The following is a 15,294-nucleotide window of genomic DNA, read 5'->3' on the forward strand; positions in this document are numbered from 1 at the left end:
CAGATTACAGAGATATGAATCAAACAGAACAAGAATGGAGAAAGACATACACAGAAACTGAGAAGATACCCAGCAGTACCTAGGTGAAAGAAAAGAAGCTATAAAATGCAAAACATTATTATTACAAAAAAAAAAAAAAAAAAAGAGCCAAGACTAATTCTTCTAAAAAGAAATAAGGAATATTGAAAATATAAACAAATCAGAGAAAATGCTACAAGAGTGATCACACTGCAGCAAAGTTACTGGGTGACCTATTTCATGGTGGAAGATCACAAGATGATAAAAATGGTTGAAATGAAGAAAATCCCAGATTGCCAGTGTAAAAGAAGGGCAGAAAAACTACAAAGCGGTATGTCTGTTATGTAACCAGACTAATTAAAGAGTAATGAGACTTACAGGATAACCAGGCTCTATCATTGCTGGTCCTTTTCAGAAGACAGCCTTAGGCACAAGGGTTTTCTTTGCTTACTGAGGAGAGCAGGAACTCATTCATCATATTACTGTCTTTTACATGGTACTGTAAGTAAATTGCCCTTTTCCCGCTTTTGCTAAGGTTTTTTAAATATCCAAGTGCAGCGTTCAGCCTAAATGTGCCATTGAAAACTGCTGCTGTGAATGAGGATTGGAGATTTGTTAGTCTTTGTGGTCTAGTAAGACCATTCAGCTTGACCTATGTTTCTCCTCTAAAAACTTGCGAATATATGTCTGAATGAAAGAGAGAAACATCAAAGGCAGCAGATCTCCTTGTTAGCGTGCAGAAGGGAAAGGCACGTGCTGACCTGTGGAGGGACAGGTTGCCTTGTGATTTCATTAGATAGCAGTGACTCTCCATGGGCACAAAACACTCGAGACACAGATCTTTAGGAAGTCTGGTTTATTAGCTCTGCTTGTTGGAGCAACAATTCGGTTTTCGATTGTGCTTCCTCCATGACCGCCTGCCCCAACACCCATGCCTTCGCTTATGCTGGCCCAGCTCGTTAACACCGATAACAGGCCAGATCCTGCAATAGGCGCTTGTTTCCTCAGAGTGGCATTTCAGGACAAGAAATGAAATTGATTTTTTTTCTGATACCAGCCGCTGGATGGAGCTGATCCAAGAATATCTTGCTGATAGCATAGGGTCGACAGTGTCTGACAGCCATCCCACCGCCCTCAGGACTAACTTCTCTATTTTCAGTTTGAATCTGTGGATTGTTGGGGTCTATGGACAGCGTCTGAGGACTGGATGGGTGGTAACTGGGAAAAGCAAGCCTGTTGCCAGGAGGCTAAAATGCATTACAAAGAAATTCTGCCCTCATGAGAGCAATTTAGGAGTCTGCAGACTGAGGGAGCTTGAAAGCCATGAGTATAACTAAATTTTAAAGTGAGGGACAAAACCAAAACCTAATGGGATCAAAGCAAATCCTTCCATTAAGTTTAACAGGCTTCTGATCTATCTCCATCTGCTCAGTTTGATTTATGGGCTGCTTGTGGCATGCTAGCTTCAGTCCTGTCAGCCTCATGGTACCCTGCAACCATTAGTCAGGCCTCCAAAAGCAAGAGTCTGCCTTAGCATGGATCCACTTATACAAAATAATAGTTGGGAGTTTCTTGCTACATGCCTGCCGGCCCAGAGCCGGTGGAGCAGATCTGTGCTGCAGTTCTAATATCTGTAGCCATGCTTTGCAAAGCATATTTAAGCCCCACCTGATGCTTCTACTTACAAATGTGAGCCCAGCAGCTAGGATTTTGGGGAAGAAACAAGAGGTGTGATGAAACTCTGGACGAGGAGTGAGGGATAAATGAATCTGTCATGTCCTAGCACCACGGTGATGCTTACTAGTTTTTGTCTTAAGAGGAAGGTAGTAGCCCAGGGGAATCAGAGCTCTGTGGTGCAGTAAGAGCAGCAAGAGGTGGGCCCTGCTGCAGCAGGCTGCAGTCAGCCACAGCGATGGGGAGAGGGCGGGAGAGGAAAGGGGGCAAAGACAACACGGCAAGGATCACTTGCACTGCTGTTTGTATTGCTGGTTGTCTGCTGGGTGCTCTGTGAGCCTTTCAGAAAGGCTACAGGCACAACCCACAGTGTAGTAAGGAGATGAGCTGTGTGCTTAACGTTTGCATAACCTATATCACTCAGACATGTCAGCAGAAGTACGTCAAGCTTTCCCTCTGCCACCTCTGGGATGTTTCCACCCTCTGCTCCCCTGGTAGCTGCCCTCCTGCACCTCTGCTGCCCTTCACACCCAGGCTGTGCCCCTCTCATGAGCCCCTCCATTCCTGGATTGGGCACTTTTACTCTTGGGGGAGAGGAGATGGAGGAAGAGTTGTTTTGCATTTGTTTTCCCTTAATGTTTGAAGCATCAAATAATGGTGTTTTGCCCTGTTTGTGTATAAGTAGCGTATAAGTAGAATCATAGAATGGTTTGGGTTGGAAGTGACCTTAAAGATCCATCTCATTCACAAACACTTACGAACAAATATGTGCAGGTATCAGACATCTTGGTATTAAAACAAATGGGATATCATGTAGATCCACGTTATAAATACGGACATGTATGGTTATGCGTACGTACCAGACGGATAAATGTAATCTCTGCCCTGAGCCAGCACAACCAACATTTTAGAGCAAATATATTTCCTTACAAACATCAAATGCCAGAAACCGCACAAAGAGGGCCGCAACCTCTGGAAATCCCGAGCTGATCTGGATCGCTACTCGCAGCCTGGTAGGGATGCCCCGCGAGGCTGGCAGCACGTCGCAGCCGTAGCCCTTCTTGTGCTCGGGGTGCCTGCCTCAGCTCTGAGCCCGAGGGACGAGGGATGTGTTCCCTCCCTGTGAGACAGGGCCGGCCAGCAGGCACTTGAGTGCTTCCCAACTTCCATGACGCATTTGGTGTTTTGTTTTTTTTTTTCTGACAACCCTCTGGCTTGGCGCAGTGGAGCTAAGCCCTCTTGAAGAGAGCACCGGATAAAATAGTGGCACTGTTGTAAAGATGAAACAAAACAAAACGAGGGAAAAAAAAAATAGCCAGAAGAAGCACAGCTAGGCTAACAGTTATAGAAATCAGTGTCAGAAGCAGACTTTTTAATTATTATTATCATTTTATTTGTTTTTTTATTTCGGCGGGAGAAGCAGCCGGGAGCGGCAGCGCGCCCGCTGCCATCGGCCCGCCGCGATTCCCCTGCAGAGCCCTCGGGACCCCGAGGGGAGCCGACCCCCGCGGGCCCTCCCCGAGCCCCCCGGGTGGCCGCAGGGAGCTGGGGGGGGGCTTTGGGAGCGGTGGAGGAGGAAGGAAGGAGGAAGGGGGAAGGCGCGGATCCGCGCCGCCCCTCCGCGGGGCCCCGCGCAGCGCCCGCCTCCCGCTTCCCTCCCCAAGTGGATGCTCGAACTGAAAGTGAAAAATAGCCAACAAACAAACAAACAAACAAAAACCCCAAACACACACAAAACAGTCACCAAACAGCAGCAGCAGCAACAACAACAACAAGAAGGAAAAAAAAAAAACAGACCCAACAGCACGGGGACGGTGGCACATATCGGGCGGGATGGATTTTTGCGGGTAAGTAGGAAAGCAGCCCGCCTGGCTGGAGGATGCTGGAGCCCCAGGGATCGGGGGGGACACGGGGCTGCAGCCCCCGGGAGGGGTACGGGACAGGCTGAGAGCCGGGCAGGGAAAGCGGGGTGCACAGGGAAAGCGGGGAGAGCGGCCCCGGGGCACGGCTGGATGCGGGGGGAAGGCAGCGAGGCAGGGCCGGGAGGAGAGGGCGGCGGGGGGAGCCGGTGGGAAGTTTGGGAGGGTGTGCGGGGGGCCGCTCTGCTGCACGGGGTAGTGGGATGCGGTGAGGTGTCCTGCTCTTTCCCCAGGTCCTTAGGCCCTCTGCTCGGCAGGACCGAGGAGGGAAGGCTCTGCGAGGTCTGCTCTGCTGGCCAGGCTGGGGCAGGACGGAGCCCGGCGTGGCCCACCGTCAGCCCGCCGCTGGGTACGAGCACCGGGTTTGGGCACTGCAGGTGACAGAGAGAAGCCATGACCCCCCTGCCATGCCCCGGGCAATTGGTACAGCACACCCGTGCTGTGCAGTTCCCCCTCTGGAAGAATACCTACACCCAGGAAGATTCCTGCGTTTTTACCCAGGCAGAGGGTGAGGGGGGCTTCCAGTGTGTCATTAGAGCCTCACTTTTCCATGCATATTGTAAGATGTATCCTATTAAAGACACTGTTCTGCCCCCCAAGCGTGGCTGAGTAGATTTTCACTAATACACTTGCAATCAGAGTTCAGCCCCTTCCCCTCCTGATGCCCTACTTTGGCTGTAATGCAGGAAGGTACAGGGGATAGAAGACTTTGAAACCTGGTTTCAAAGGCACTGAACTGTCAGCAGCATGCTGCAGTACCCAGACAAAACCTTCAAAAGCAGCTGTCCCACGCAGAGCAGAACTCACACAGCACCGTTTCATGTGAGGCTTTGGTGAAGAGGCTCCTCAGGTGGTTGATGCGAGGGGATGTGCTCATGCTGCAGCGGAAGCAGGAGCAGCCTTTCGACTCCATCTGCTAACTCCACAGAGGCAGGAGGCAGGCAGTAGCTGTGGGACCCATCCCGCTGAAAGATTTTTGGAGCTCCATGACTGGGATGCGGGAAGTAGCTGATGGGCACACACACACACACATAGGGAATGCGACCACATACGCCTTTTTGTAGAAAACCAGACTAAATTCTAAGAGGCACATCTCTGAAGGAGATGAGTTTTAAAATAGCAATTTGTTAAAAAAAAAAGGTATGTTTTTCCTCTTTCTCAAGTTTCAGAATACCCACATTTTCAAACTATAATCCTATGTCTTGAGAGAGAAAGTTTTGTTTTTCTCTCATCTTCTTCTTCCTCTTTTTTATTTTTTGAATCTGAAACTGGAATTTGTGCTGGTATTTTCACTCAGTAACATCCATCATGCAGCAAAATGGTCTGGGAAAACTAAAAAAAAAAGAGTGTCAGGGAAGGGGAAGAGTCATTTGAGGTTATTTGAGAGGCAGACCAGCATGGATACAGATTGCTAGAGAAGGGGAATTTGTTAAACCTAAACTGTTCTAGGTTTGGAGAGAAATATGTGGAGAGGTGATGTGTGGCCCAGCTTTGAAAGGAGTCCAAGTCCAGGCTGAGCAGAGGGAGACGGCAGTGTGTGTATGAGTGCTATTTTGTGCAGACCGCTTCCTGGTTTAGCTAAGGGTTAGCCTGGCTCAAAACATTGTTCCGACACCTGCAGAAAGCTACAGGTAGACATCAAGTTAATCACCAAGCTCGAGGAGCGCTCTTTGTTGATGTTTTACCCTTTTATTTTTTTTTATTTTTTTTTTTTTGGCAGCAGTTACCATGAAGAGGAGTAAGGATGGAGTGGGACAGCATTGTGGCAAGGGCTGAAAACTTTCAACAAGCTGGCCTACCTGACGCCTAGCTCTAACTGTCCGTGGGCGCCCTGCGGACCTAACAGTGCAGCATGATCAGGACGAGGAGGAAGAAACTGTGGGTGTCTTGTTTCTGCTTTGCAGCCGCCTTTTTCCTTCTGGTGACATTCCAGGTACAGGGGAAAAAGGGCAGGGGGCATGCGTGTAGTTGCACTCAACATGTGACAAAATTTGGCAAATTGAGAGAGATCATAAAAGGCAGAAGATGTTTTTCGTACAAGACTGCTGTGAGAGGAATATTTGAAGAAAGTCTGTCAGCTCTCTGTCAACTCTGTTAGGATAGCGGTAGCAGCTCCGTAAGTGACATTACACAGAGAATGCCCTTCTTGCACAGCTCCTCAGCTCCTGGAGGAGTTCCTCACAAGTCGTGTACCAGGCCACCCCATGTTGCATTGCCTCCATCCTGTACTGCTCTCCCAGTCTCCTCAAGGCCTGGAGTTTGAACTGATGAGGCTGGGAGGCAAGGCTGGGCCCATTCCAGGCAAATGTGGAAGCCTTACCAGGAAAACCTGAGCAGTCGTGACTCAAAGGCTGTGCTTAGCATTAGGAAGTCCAGTAGCTGGTCAATAAAAGAAAATGAATGAGAGGAAAATCAGTGTGGAGGCATATTAATTTACAGTAGGCGCAGTCCAGCCTAGCTTTTCATTAGAAGAAAGCAACTTTTACACAGATTGAACCAGCCTTAGCTGGCAGCTGTGGGACTTTCAGAAACTTCAGTCATGAGAAGTGCAGGATCTGCCCCAGGGATGTCTCCATTTGGGCTGTGCTCTGAACTGAAGCTCTTGTTCAGACTGGTACCTCAGGTGACTCCCTGTGGACCCAGCATATGGGTTTCTGAAGTTCTCCCAGGCCAGCTGCTTGCTCTGAATGGGAATGACTTTGTGGGGGCAGGTGTTGTCACTTTTGGTTCTGTGCCCCTAAGCTGGCCATCCAAAGTTTGATGTGGCTGCCCTAATGTGGGAACAATGCTAGCAAATCTTTAGGAGCTTTACTGGCAGGTTTTGTGACTGCACTGCACCTCCACAGCTAAGCAGGTTCGGATTTGGGATTTTCATCTGACGAGTTCACTGCACAGTGACACTCGGTGCCCTGCTGCTGGGACTGCAGCAGCATGTGTGCTGTGGGTATAAATGGTATATTATCAATCCTCAGGAGTTCAGAGAGAGCTGCTAGAAATTCAGAAAAAGCACACAGATTCCTTGAATTCTGCTAGGGCAAAATTTGGAAACAGAAAAGGAGTATGTTCCTGGAGAAACCTGGACATGAAGTAGCTATAGACTTATCAGAGTTATACTGCTGCACTTACATCTTACCGCACTGTTAGACAAATAATCCTTGTCCCCAGCTAGTATCTTGTCCACTTGCCAATGTGGGAGTGTTTTCTGCATTTTTCTGTGCAGCTGCACTTTGCACAGCCTCCTGTGTGTGCTGTCCCAGTGTCCTGTGTTGCACAGAGCCTATTTAGTTTAGTTACAATCAGTGTATTTTACTAGACAGTAAGAGTGAATGACATAGCTAACAGCAAAATGAATGCATGCGGTAATGCTATCAGGGAAGATAAATGTTTTCAACCAACTTAATGTAAACAACGCTCTCCTGCCTTCCAATATCCTCCTTCAGAGCCATCCAAAAAGTGGAAATGCTGTGAGCCAAAGCTGTCTGGTGGATATGAGTTCCTCCATCGCTCTTGCAGCTGTTCTTAGGGTGGCATTAGGCACTGCCTGTGGAGATGCACACAAAAAAAGCCGTTTGCATGGTGGCAGGAAGGTCTTTGCCCCACAGAAGCTAAGGGTGGTTCCTGTGTATCCCGCAGCACCACCTACCAGCACCATTACTGTCTCTTCACTGACTCTCCCTCAGCAGACTTCTCTGCCCCAGGACACTTTCATGAAAGGTACATCCTGTAGAAAAAGGTGGTGGTTTCATGGGCACCTGAATTAGTGAAGCCTGACTTTCTGAGGACTTCTGTCTCATGGCTGATGGCAAGCCCTGTTAGAGGTTCTCCTACCGTTGGGGAGCTTGTAAGGTTCCTCGCAGGGTTTCTGATCTGTACATGATGGTTTACGCAGTCAGGTCTTTTACTTCTCTGCCTACAGGTGGGATTTTTCTCCTCTGCCTGGCCAACAAGTTATAGTTAGGTTTTCTTTAAGACCTGTCTGCATCCAATATATCCAGTCATTGGTTTAAAAATTAATTAGGGTGGGCACAGGTGACCACACAGAGATGTGAAGACCTCATGACTTTTTTTTTTTTACAGCAGTTTTCCAGAATAAACCTTGCTACTGGAGGGCTGTCCTCTGGTTTATGCTATTTCCAGAGAGAAAGCAGAATTTGTCATCTTAACTTTTGTCTGACACAGCCATATCTCAGTACAGAAATTTAGTTTTTGCCTCCACCTTACCAATTCAAATTGAAGTACCCCCTATTCTGACGTAAATCACCTGGACAATGGCTGCAATGAGTGAAGTGCATTCACTTCCTTGACTGACAGTAACTTCATGGAGACTTACTTAGTGCTTGATGTTTGAACTCTAACATGCAAATGTCCTGGCTAATGGCAGTGATGTGCTGTGATACGTATGCTTTTTCCCCTGAAGGTTATCACTGAACTGAGCGATTCAGAGAATAAGGTGGCAGTAGACTCCAGTTTACACAGTGGTCCACTGAAGCCTGAGGAGAGACATGATTTCCAATTTAAGAACAAACTTGACGGCAACTTCAGGACAGAGTCTGATGCAAACCAATACCCCATCCTGCTCTGGTGGTCTCCCCTGACTGGAGATACAGGGAGACTGGGTCAATGTGGAGAGGATGTTTGCTTCTTTACTATCAACAAGACCTACCAGCACAATCAGATGACAAGAGCTTTTCTGTTCTATGGTAAGGAGCTGTTTCTTTCTAAAGGAGAAACTTTCCCTCCTGTCCAGTTATTTTCCTTTAGAGATTAAATATTCTAGGTGGAAATCAGGAGCAGGAAGCTTACACAGCTCACTTTGTTAAACTTTGCCTGATGCTGAATCTATCGTCACAGGTCCAGAGACCTCTGCAAAAGGACTCTGAGAAGTGACCATGCACATCTGTGGGATGACTGTTGTCTTGCCTCATGCTGCTTTCCTGTCACATGTGCTCCCTGTTTATGGGAGAAAAGATAATTTCCTGTAGCTGCCAAGTCATGAAAAGACAGTCTGAGATCAGGACATTTTTCTTCCCGGTCTTTTGGCTTATCACCCCCAGCAGAGGTTCTGCAAGGCCTTTGTCACGCTTGTGCAAGACTCTTGTCTTAAGATAATGCCCTCACTGGTAACTGTGCAACTGCCCTGCTGCATGTGCCAAGAGATTGCTAGCAGACTGTAAATGGAAAGCACTGAAAGAAGTGCATTGATTCTGCACAAGGAACAGCAGCTAGTGCAACATGCTGAGCTGCTCTGGCTCTGCTGCCTAAGAAACTTCTTACTACTTGTGCTGTAAAATCAAAACACAAGAGGCACCATTGTTAAATTTTTTCCTCACACCATTGCTTTGCAGATGAAAAAAAGAACTTTAGTTGGAAAAATAAAGACATAAATTTCTGTGATTGGTAGGTTCAGCCCCTTTGTCTGGAAACAAAACAAAACAAAACGGAGTACTGAATTTTCGTTCACTTGCTGAAGACACAGGTGAACTGGAAATAAGGGCTTTTAACGTGGTTGTTAACAGTAAACTAAAAACTTCTCATCAGTAATCTTTTCAGAGCGCCAAGTAGGTCAGCATTGTCTGTTGCTAACATAGTGGTCAAGCATGAAGGCAAAGGAATAACAGTGAGGGAATGAGAAGCTGACCTAATTAAAGACAAGGAAAGCTAGGTTTGCACCACGTGAAAGTTGTGAAGTCTGGTGCTTTTGGTCTCTGGCAGCAATTCTGCTTGCCTGTTTCAGCATTAAAAGAACTACTACTGTTCATTTTTAGCAGGTTTGTGGACATTATTACTTATTTTCAAAAGGTTATTTATACTGGGCAAAAGACCTTCCCCGTAGTTTTTCTTTTTCTAGTGGTGTTGTCTTTTCAGTGCATATAAAGGCAAGTGTCAAAATATGCAAAAATCTTACTTGTTTTTAAACCACGATAAATGATCTCACAATGCTAAAGTCTGCAGAGACAAAGGACATAGGTAGGGGTTGACATAGGTCATCTCTCCTCTGGAAGTGAGCCATGGCACCCACTTGCTCGATTTTGTCTCTACCTTTGGAGTAGAGTCTCCAAAGTAGTATCCAAAGTCTGCCTTTTCAATATCACATACTCCACAGAGTTTTGCTTGTAGCATGAGCTGCCAATGCTGTTGCTTCTGAGGAAAACTGTGTCAGCAAGAGCTGGATCTGATGTAGAGGGAGATGCTCAGCTTTTCTGCACCAGAGAGTTGAGTCCTTGGAGTATTAATCCCGAATGAAAGAAGTCTCCTAAGATACAGCACTTCTCCCGAGAGCATCTGTCATTTGTTCCTGCACTTTGCCACATATCTGAGATTTTCTAATTAGTAGTTTGCAAGTTGAAATTGCTTGTAATTACAGTCTTGCTGTGCTTTCCTTATCCCTTCGTAAGCTCATTAATTTCCTTCAGCTCACAGGGTGGGCAACATGGTGGTGGTATCTTCCCTTCAATGCTCAAAATTTTTTGTCTGCTTTCTGGATGGAGATTGATTAAGTGTTATATTAGAATCAGCCAATTTGGTGTGCTTTTATCTATTGTGCTGTTTATTTTTCTCTGTGCCTAATTCTCTCTTTGTTTAATAAGTTTTACACATTATGCTTCTATCCCTCTCTCACCCCTTTTCTTGTGTCATTCTTTCCTGCATTTACCTTCCCTTTCCCCTGCTCTGCTACGTCTTTGAGATAACTCTTGCAAGAGGCAACCCTGAACAGCTATGGTTTCAATCCACAGCATTTCGTTATTGTCTATATGCACTGCAGCTTCTCTTCTGGACATCTCTTAAAACAAGGTGTTTTCAAAACCAGATAGACTGCATGAGCTACTCTGTAAGAATTTGATTCATTCTCATTTTTCTTTGCCTTATTTCATCACTACCACACAACAAAAACAAAGAAAGCAAACAGCTTTTTTGTTTGTTTGTGTGTTTTCAGTGAGTGGCACAGCCCTTCATCCTCTTAGTGTTTGGGGCCTGGGACCACCCCTCAGTGGAAAAAAGAATGTCAAATCCTTAATGGTCTTAAAAAACAAACAAACAAACAAAAAAACCCCACCTGATGCTCTTTGAAGGATCATTCTCTATAGGAGGTTTTTATACTCCTGGCAGATATCATCCATCTTCACTGCTGTAGTGAAGTCTTCTATTGGTTTTACAAGGTCACCCTTGGAGTCATCTTGGCAGGCTTATGCAGCTACAGAGATCATTGGGCATTTTTTTCATTCATTCTTTATATATTAGTTTTTAGATGAAAACTTTTTGTTACTTTCATTAACTCCCTCTTTTCCCCTTCCCCTCTCCCTGCCCCCAGTGGTTTGAGGTCAGGTGTAGAATATAGAATGAAAGGTCATGAGTAAGATGGAGATGGTAGAATAACTTGTCCAAAGAAAAGGGGTTTGTGTTGTTTTCAAAACCAGCTGTTCCTTTTATTTTTTGGTTTATGAACCTCACGTGCTTGGCAGAACAGGTTAAAAGTTTCATATGTTCAGTGCTGGTACACAAGTCAAAACCAAATATAGTTCTAAGACAGTGAGGAAGTGTCATGGCAGAGATTCGTCAGCTTTGCATTTAATCTGAAAAAAGGCTAGTCATATGAGTGTAGTACAGCACTACTGAAGGGAGAGAAAGGTTCTGATTCATGACTTGATATTTTGAACTCAGTTTTGCACAGACCAGTCTTTGAGAAGAGGTTTATAGGTTTGACCTGAAGCTTTGACCCTGGTTTTCCTAAATTGTTTGAGGAGCTTGCTGTCCTTCCAGAAAAGTGCAAGCAGCCGCAGTGGTCTGCTTTCTGCATTTAGATGTGGTTCTTTCTCTACTTTTGCCACTAGATTGAGGAGCCATCTTTTGCCAGAGGCCGTTTCCTTTATGTATCTGGTAGGCAGCTGTGATACATCATCTCTTAATTTTCTCTATGATAAACTAAATAGATTGGCTTCCAAAGTCTCTATAATATATTATCTTTCCAAGACTTCAAGTCATTCTTACAATTTTTCTCCTTAACTGCGTCCAATATTTTAGCAGCTTTTTTTTGTTGTTGTTTTGGTACTGGAACCAAATTCATCCCTGCAGTGACCATTTCCCTCTCATTATAAGACAGAGGAAATGCCATCTGTTCCCCTATTTACATAGCCAGGGGATTATTAAGCATCTTATTAGTCTCCCTTCAGTGCAGTAAAATACAAAATAGGGAGGCTTTGAAATGAGGGGCCTTTAAACTAACATGATGTGAATGTAAACCGTTTTTAATGTTAACTACTGATCTCCCGTCTCTAGATTCTTCTGCTGCCAAATTTGCTTCTATCTGTCTTCACATTCCTTTGTCTTTGTATGAATTACTCTCTTTGTTGTGCTGCCTTGTAATGTCATAAATGCGGTGCTGTAGGGCTGATATTAAATTAAAATTGAATTTCTGTATATTGTACTTGTGTGACATGACAGGGGAAGGCCAGATTAAACACTATTTGCTTTTGTCTAGGTACTGACTTCAGTATAGACAGCCTGCCACTCCCTCGAAAAGACCACCATGACTGGGCCCTTTTCCATGAAGAGTCACCAAAAAACAACTACAAACTCTTCCACGAACCAACTATCACCTTATTCAACCACACCGCGACCTTCAGCCGCCATTCTCACCTACCACTGACCACTCAGTACCTTGAGGGTGTAGAGGTCCTCAAGTCCTTGAGGCACATGATCCCACTGCAGATGAAGAACAGCCTGAGGAAGCAGCTTGCTCCACTCGTGTACGTGCAGTCTGACTGCAACCCTCCTTCTGATCGGGACAGCTATGTGCGTGAGCTGATGTGCCACATCGAAGTAGACTCTTATGGGGAATGTCTGCACAACAGAGACCTTCCCCAGCATCTCAGAAATCCAGCTGCCATGGACAACGGGAACTTCTTTAAAATACTGGCACAGTACAAGTTCATTCTTGCATTTGAAAATGCTATCTGTGAAGATTACATCACTGAAAAGCTCTGGCGGCCACTGAAGCTGGGAGTGGTACCAGTGTACTTTGGGTCTCCCAGCATTGTAGACTGGCTTCCCAACAACAAGAGCGCAATCTTGGTATCTAATTTTTCACACCCTAGGGAGCTGGCCCACTATATCAAAACACTAGACAAAAATGATCAAGAATATGAGGCCTTCCTGGAATGGAAACTGAAAGGCAACATTTCCAACCCAAGGCTGCTTACAGCAATGAAGGAGCGCAAATGGGGAGTGCAAGATATCACCCAGGACAATTACATTGACACGTTTGAGTGCATGGTTTGTAACAGAGTGTGGGAAAACATCAGGAGGGAAGAAAAGGTACTTGTGACTTCGTGTCTTGTGAGGGCTTTAAAATGGCCATAGGTTCAGATTTGCCAGAGGAATTTTGATTATCAGATTTCTGGCCAGCCTACAATCACTGGTATTGCAGTGTAATTGGGTTATACATCCTCATGCCAAAAGGTGTTGCCAGAAGGTGTGAGTATGTGGCCAGGGCATGTGTTCTTCATACTGCTACAGTACTGGCACTCATGCACAGTGACTGTTGAGCTGGTGGTCATCTCAACAAAAAGCTTGAATTGTTCAGGGAGGAGGTTTTTGTCAGGCTACAGTGAAGACCCTGACTTGCTGACTTGCTTTAGAAGACCACCCTGAAGGCTACCAAACACTGGAACATGTTGCCCAGAGAGGCTGTGGGATCTCTGTCCTTAGAGGCTTTTAAGACTCACCTGGACATGACCATGGGCTTTAAGATCTGATTAGACGTGCTTGGAGTAGGGGACTGGACTAGATGATCCCTGGAGGTCCCTCCTGATTTAAATACTCTATGATTTTCTGAGTCTGTGTATATGTGGATGCATGCAAGCGTTTAGTGAAAAAATGTCATTTTCTCTGGCCACATTTAGTGACTAAACATTGAAATATTGATGTTTAAGACAGGTTGTGCATTTGTGAGAGGAACTGGACCTGTTTCTGCAGGTCTAAATCTTTCAGAAGTTACACTGATAGAGACCAGCTGGAAATGGCTCTGTTATCTGGAAGCCCGGCACTGAGGGCCCACCAGACTTGCAAGGTTGTTGGCTGTGATACCAGGAGGTCATTTCAGAGCCACCATGAGCTGTTCAGTCTCCTGAGGCTGCTGGTTGTGGTGGACTGGGCATTAAACAGAGCATAAACAAAGCATTACCTGTAACAGTTATTACAGAATGAAGTTAGAAACTCACACCATGTGCACCTCTGAGTTAGTGAATACTCATTTTAATTACCATATTCCTTTAAGGTTTCTAGGTTTATGTACCAAGAACCATTTTTTTAAAAGCTCTTCATGGGCTCAATTATCAGCATAGGTGGAAAAACAAACAAACAAACAAAAAACCACAACCTTATTGTGCCCAATAATGGAACTGACCAATGGTTATAGTACCCCAGAGTTGTCCTATACCTATTAGGCCCTATTTTTACAGGTGACAATCTGAGCAGTACACTAAGTAGTCAGCCAGTAGAAGGGAGATGAAGAAAGCATTAGAAACTATTAGGGTGAACTGAAGTGATGGGGAGTGCAAACTAGTAAGCATTTACATTACATTTAGCCAAGCTGTCCTAGATGAATCCAGTGGAAATCTAGACAGTTGTCCTCTCCTTAAATTGGGAATAAAACCATGGAAAGGTATAAAAGGGATGAGATACAGAGATTCTTTTTGCATGCTTTTGTGACTCTCCAGTCAAGCAGACTGTGAAGACCAGTCTGCTTTCCTCGTCAGATTCATACCTTGTCTTTTTCTCATTAAAATAATCTCATGAAATGTGTGCATATTTAACATGAAAATGGAATATAGTGATGAAAGTAGAACTTGTTTCCTTAGAATTTCAGATTGGCTTAGCTGATGCTGCTTGTTTGTAGACAGATCTGATATGAGATTCTGGCTCTCGTCAGCATGATTGCCCATGGATTGTTCCTCCAAGCAACTCATGGAGAGCTTCCCCTTGGACATCCACAGGGACATGGCTAGAGCCTATGGTGGGAGGGTAAATTCGCTGAAATGCTTTAATAGTTTATTGATGGCATAGAGCCTTTTTTTTTCTTTCTTTTTTTTTTTTTTTTTCTGTCTGCCTGGGTCCCTGAATAACCTCTTCCTTTTATTTCTCTCCATTGCCAGGGATGGCTACCCCAGAGGTGGAGTGCTCAGGTTAACCATCTGAGCTGCCCCAAACCCGAGGCTTTCTCGTTCTCATCTTCAAATGCTGGCTGGAATTCCCTCCAAGAGATGTGGATAGCAAGTTTTGAGCAATCCAAGAAGGAAGCCTGGGCACTGAGGCAGCTGGTGGAAAGGAACAGGAATTTTACAGCTCAAGAATTTTGGATGCTTGTATTCAAAGAATAAACGCAACAGCCTGTAAAACAAAGTGACCTTCTCAGAGGAATCTATGGATTTTTATTTTTTTTTAATTTTTATTTGTTTTGCAGGTGGCCTTACTGTACGTAGGATTGTAAACCACAGGAAGTAGACCTGTAAGACTGAATTTAGTATGCTTAGTGCTCAAGGGGTATAAGGAATGCTAAGCAGAAGAATCACCCTACTGGTTGATAGGAGTATGTGTGTGTATGCTAATTGTCATTAATTCATGTGTTTTAGCATCAGAGCACAAGTTTGTCAAGGTTCTCAGGGACAAGGGTCCAGCACAGATCTAG

At 45.2% G+C, this 15,294-nt stretch overlaps 1 protein-coding gene across 2 annotated transcripts; it reads left to right on the forward strand.

Moving 5' to 3' along the window:
* Positions 1-3,292: 3,292 nt before the first annotated feature.
* On the forward strand, positions 3,293-15,020 carry FUT10 (fucosyltransferase 10). Of its 2 annotated transcripts, none has more exons than XM_048079888.2 (5): positions 3,293-3,539; positions 5,332-5,544; positions 8,029-8,311; positions 12,088-12,923; positions 14,762-15,020. In XM_048079888.2, exons 2-5 carry the CDS (start codon positions 5,464-5,466, stop codon positions 14,984-14,986), a joined length of 1,425 nt encoding a protein of 474 aa, XP_047935845.1. In that variant the 5' UTR covers positions 3,293-3,539; positions 5,332-5,463; the 3' UTR covers positions 14,987-15,020. The 2 variants fall into 2 exon arrangements, with proteins under 2 accessions (XP_047935845.1, XP_047935846.1); XM_048079889.2 differs by having other exon boundaries at positions 5,335-5,544.
* Positions 15,021-15,294: the final 274 nt, after the last annotated feature.

This window comes from Anser cygnoides, chromosome Z (assembly GCF_040182565.1).
Source record: "Anser cygnoides isolate HZ-2024a breed goose chromosome Z, Taihu_goose_T2T_genome, whole genome shotgun sequence".
Lineage (NCBI taxonomy): Eukaryota > Metazoa > Chordata > Aves > Anseriformes > Anatidae > Anser > Anser cygnoides.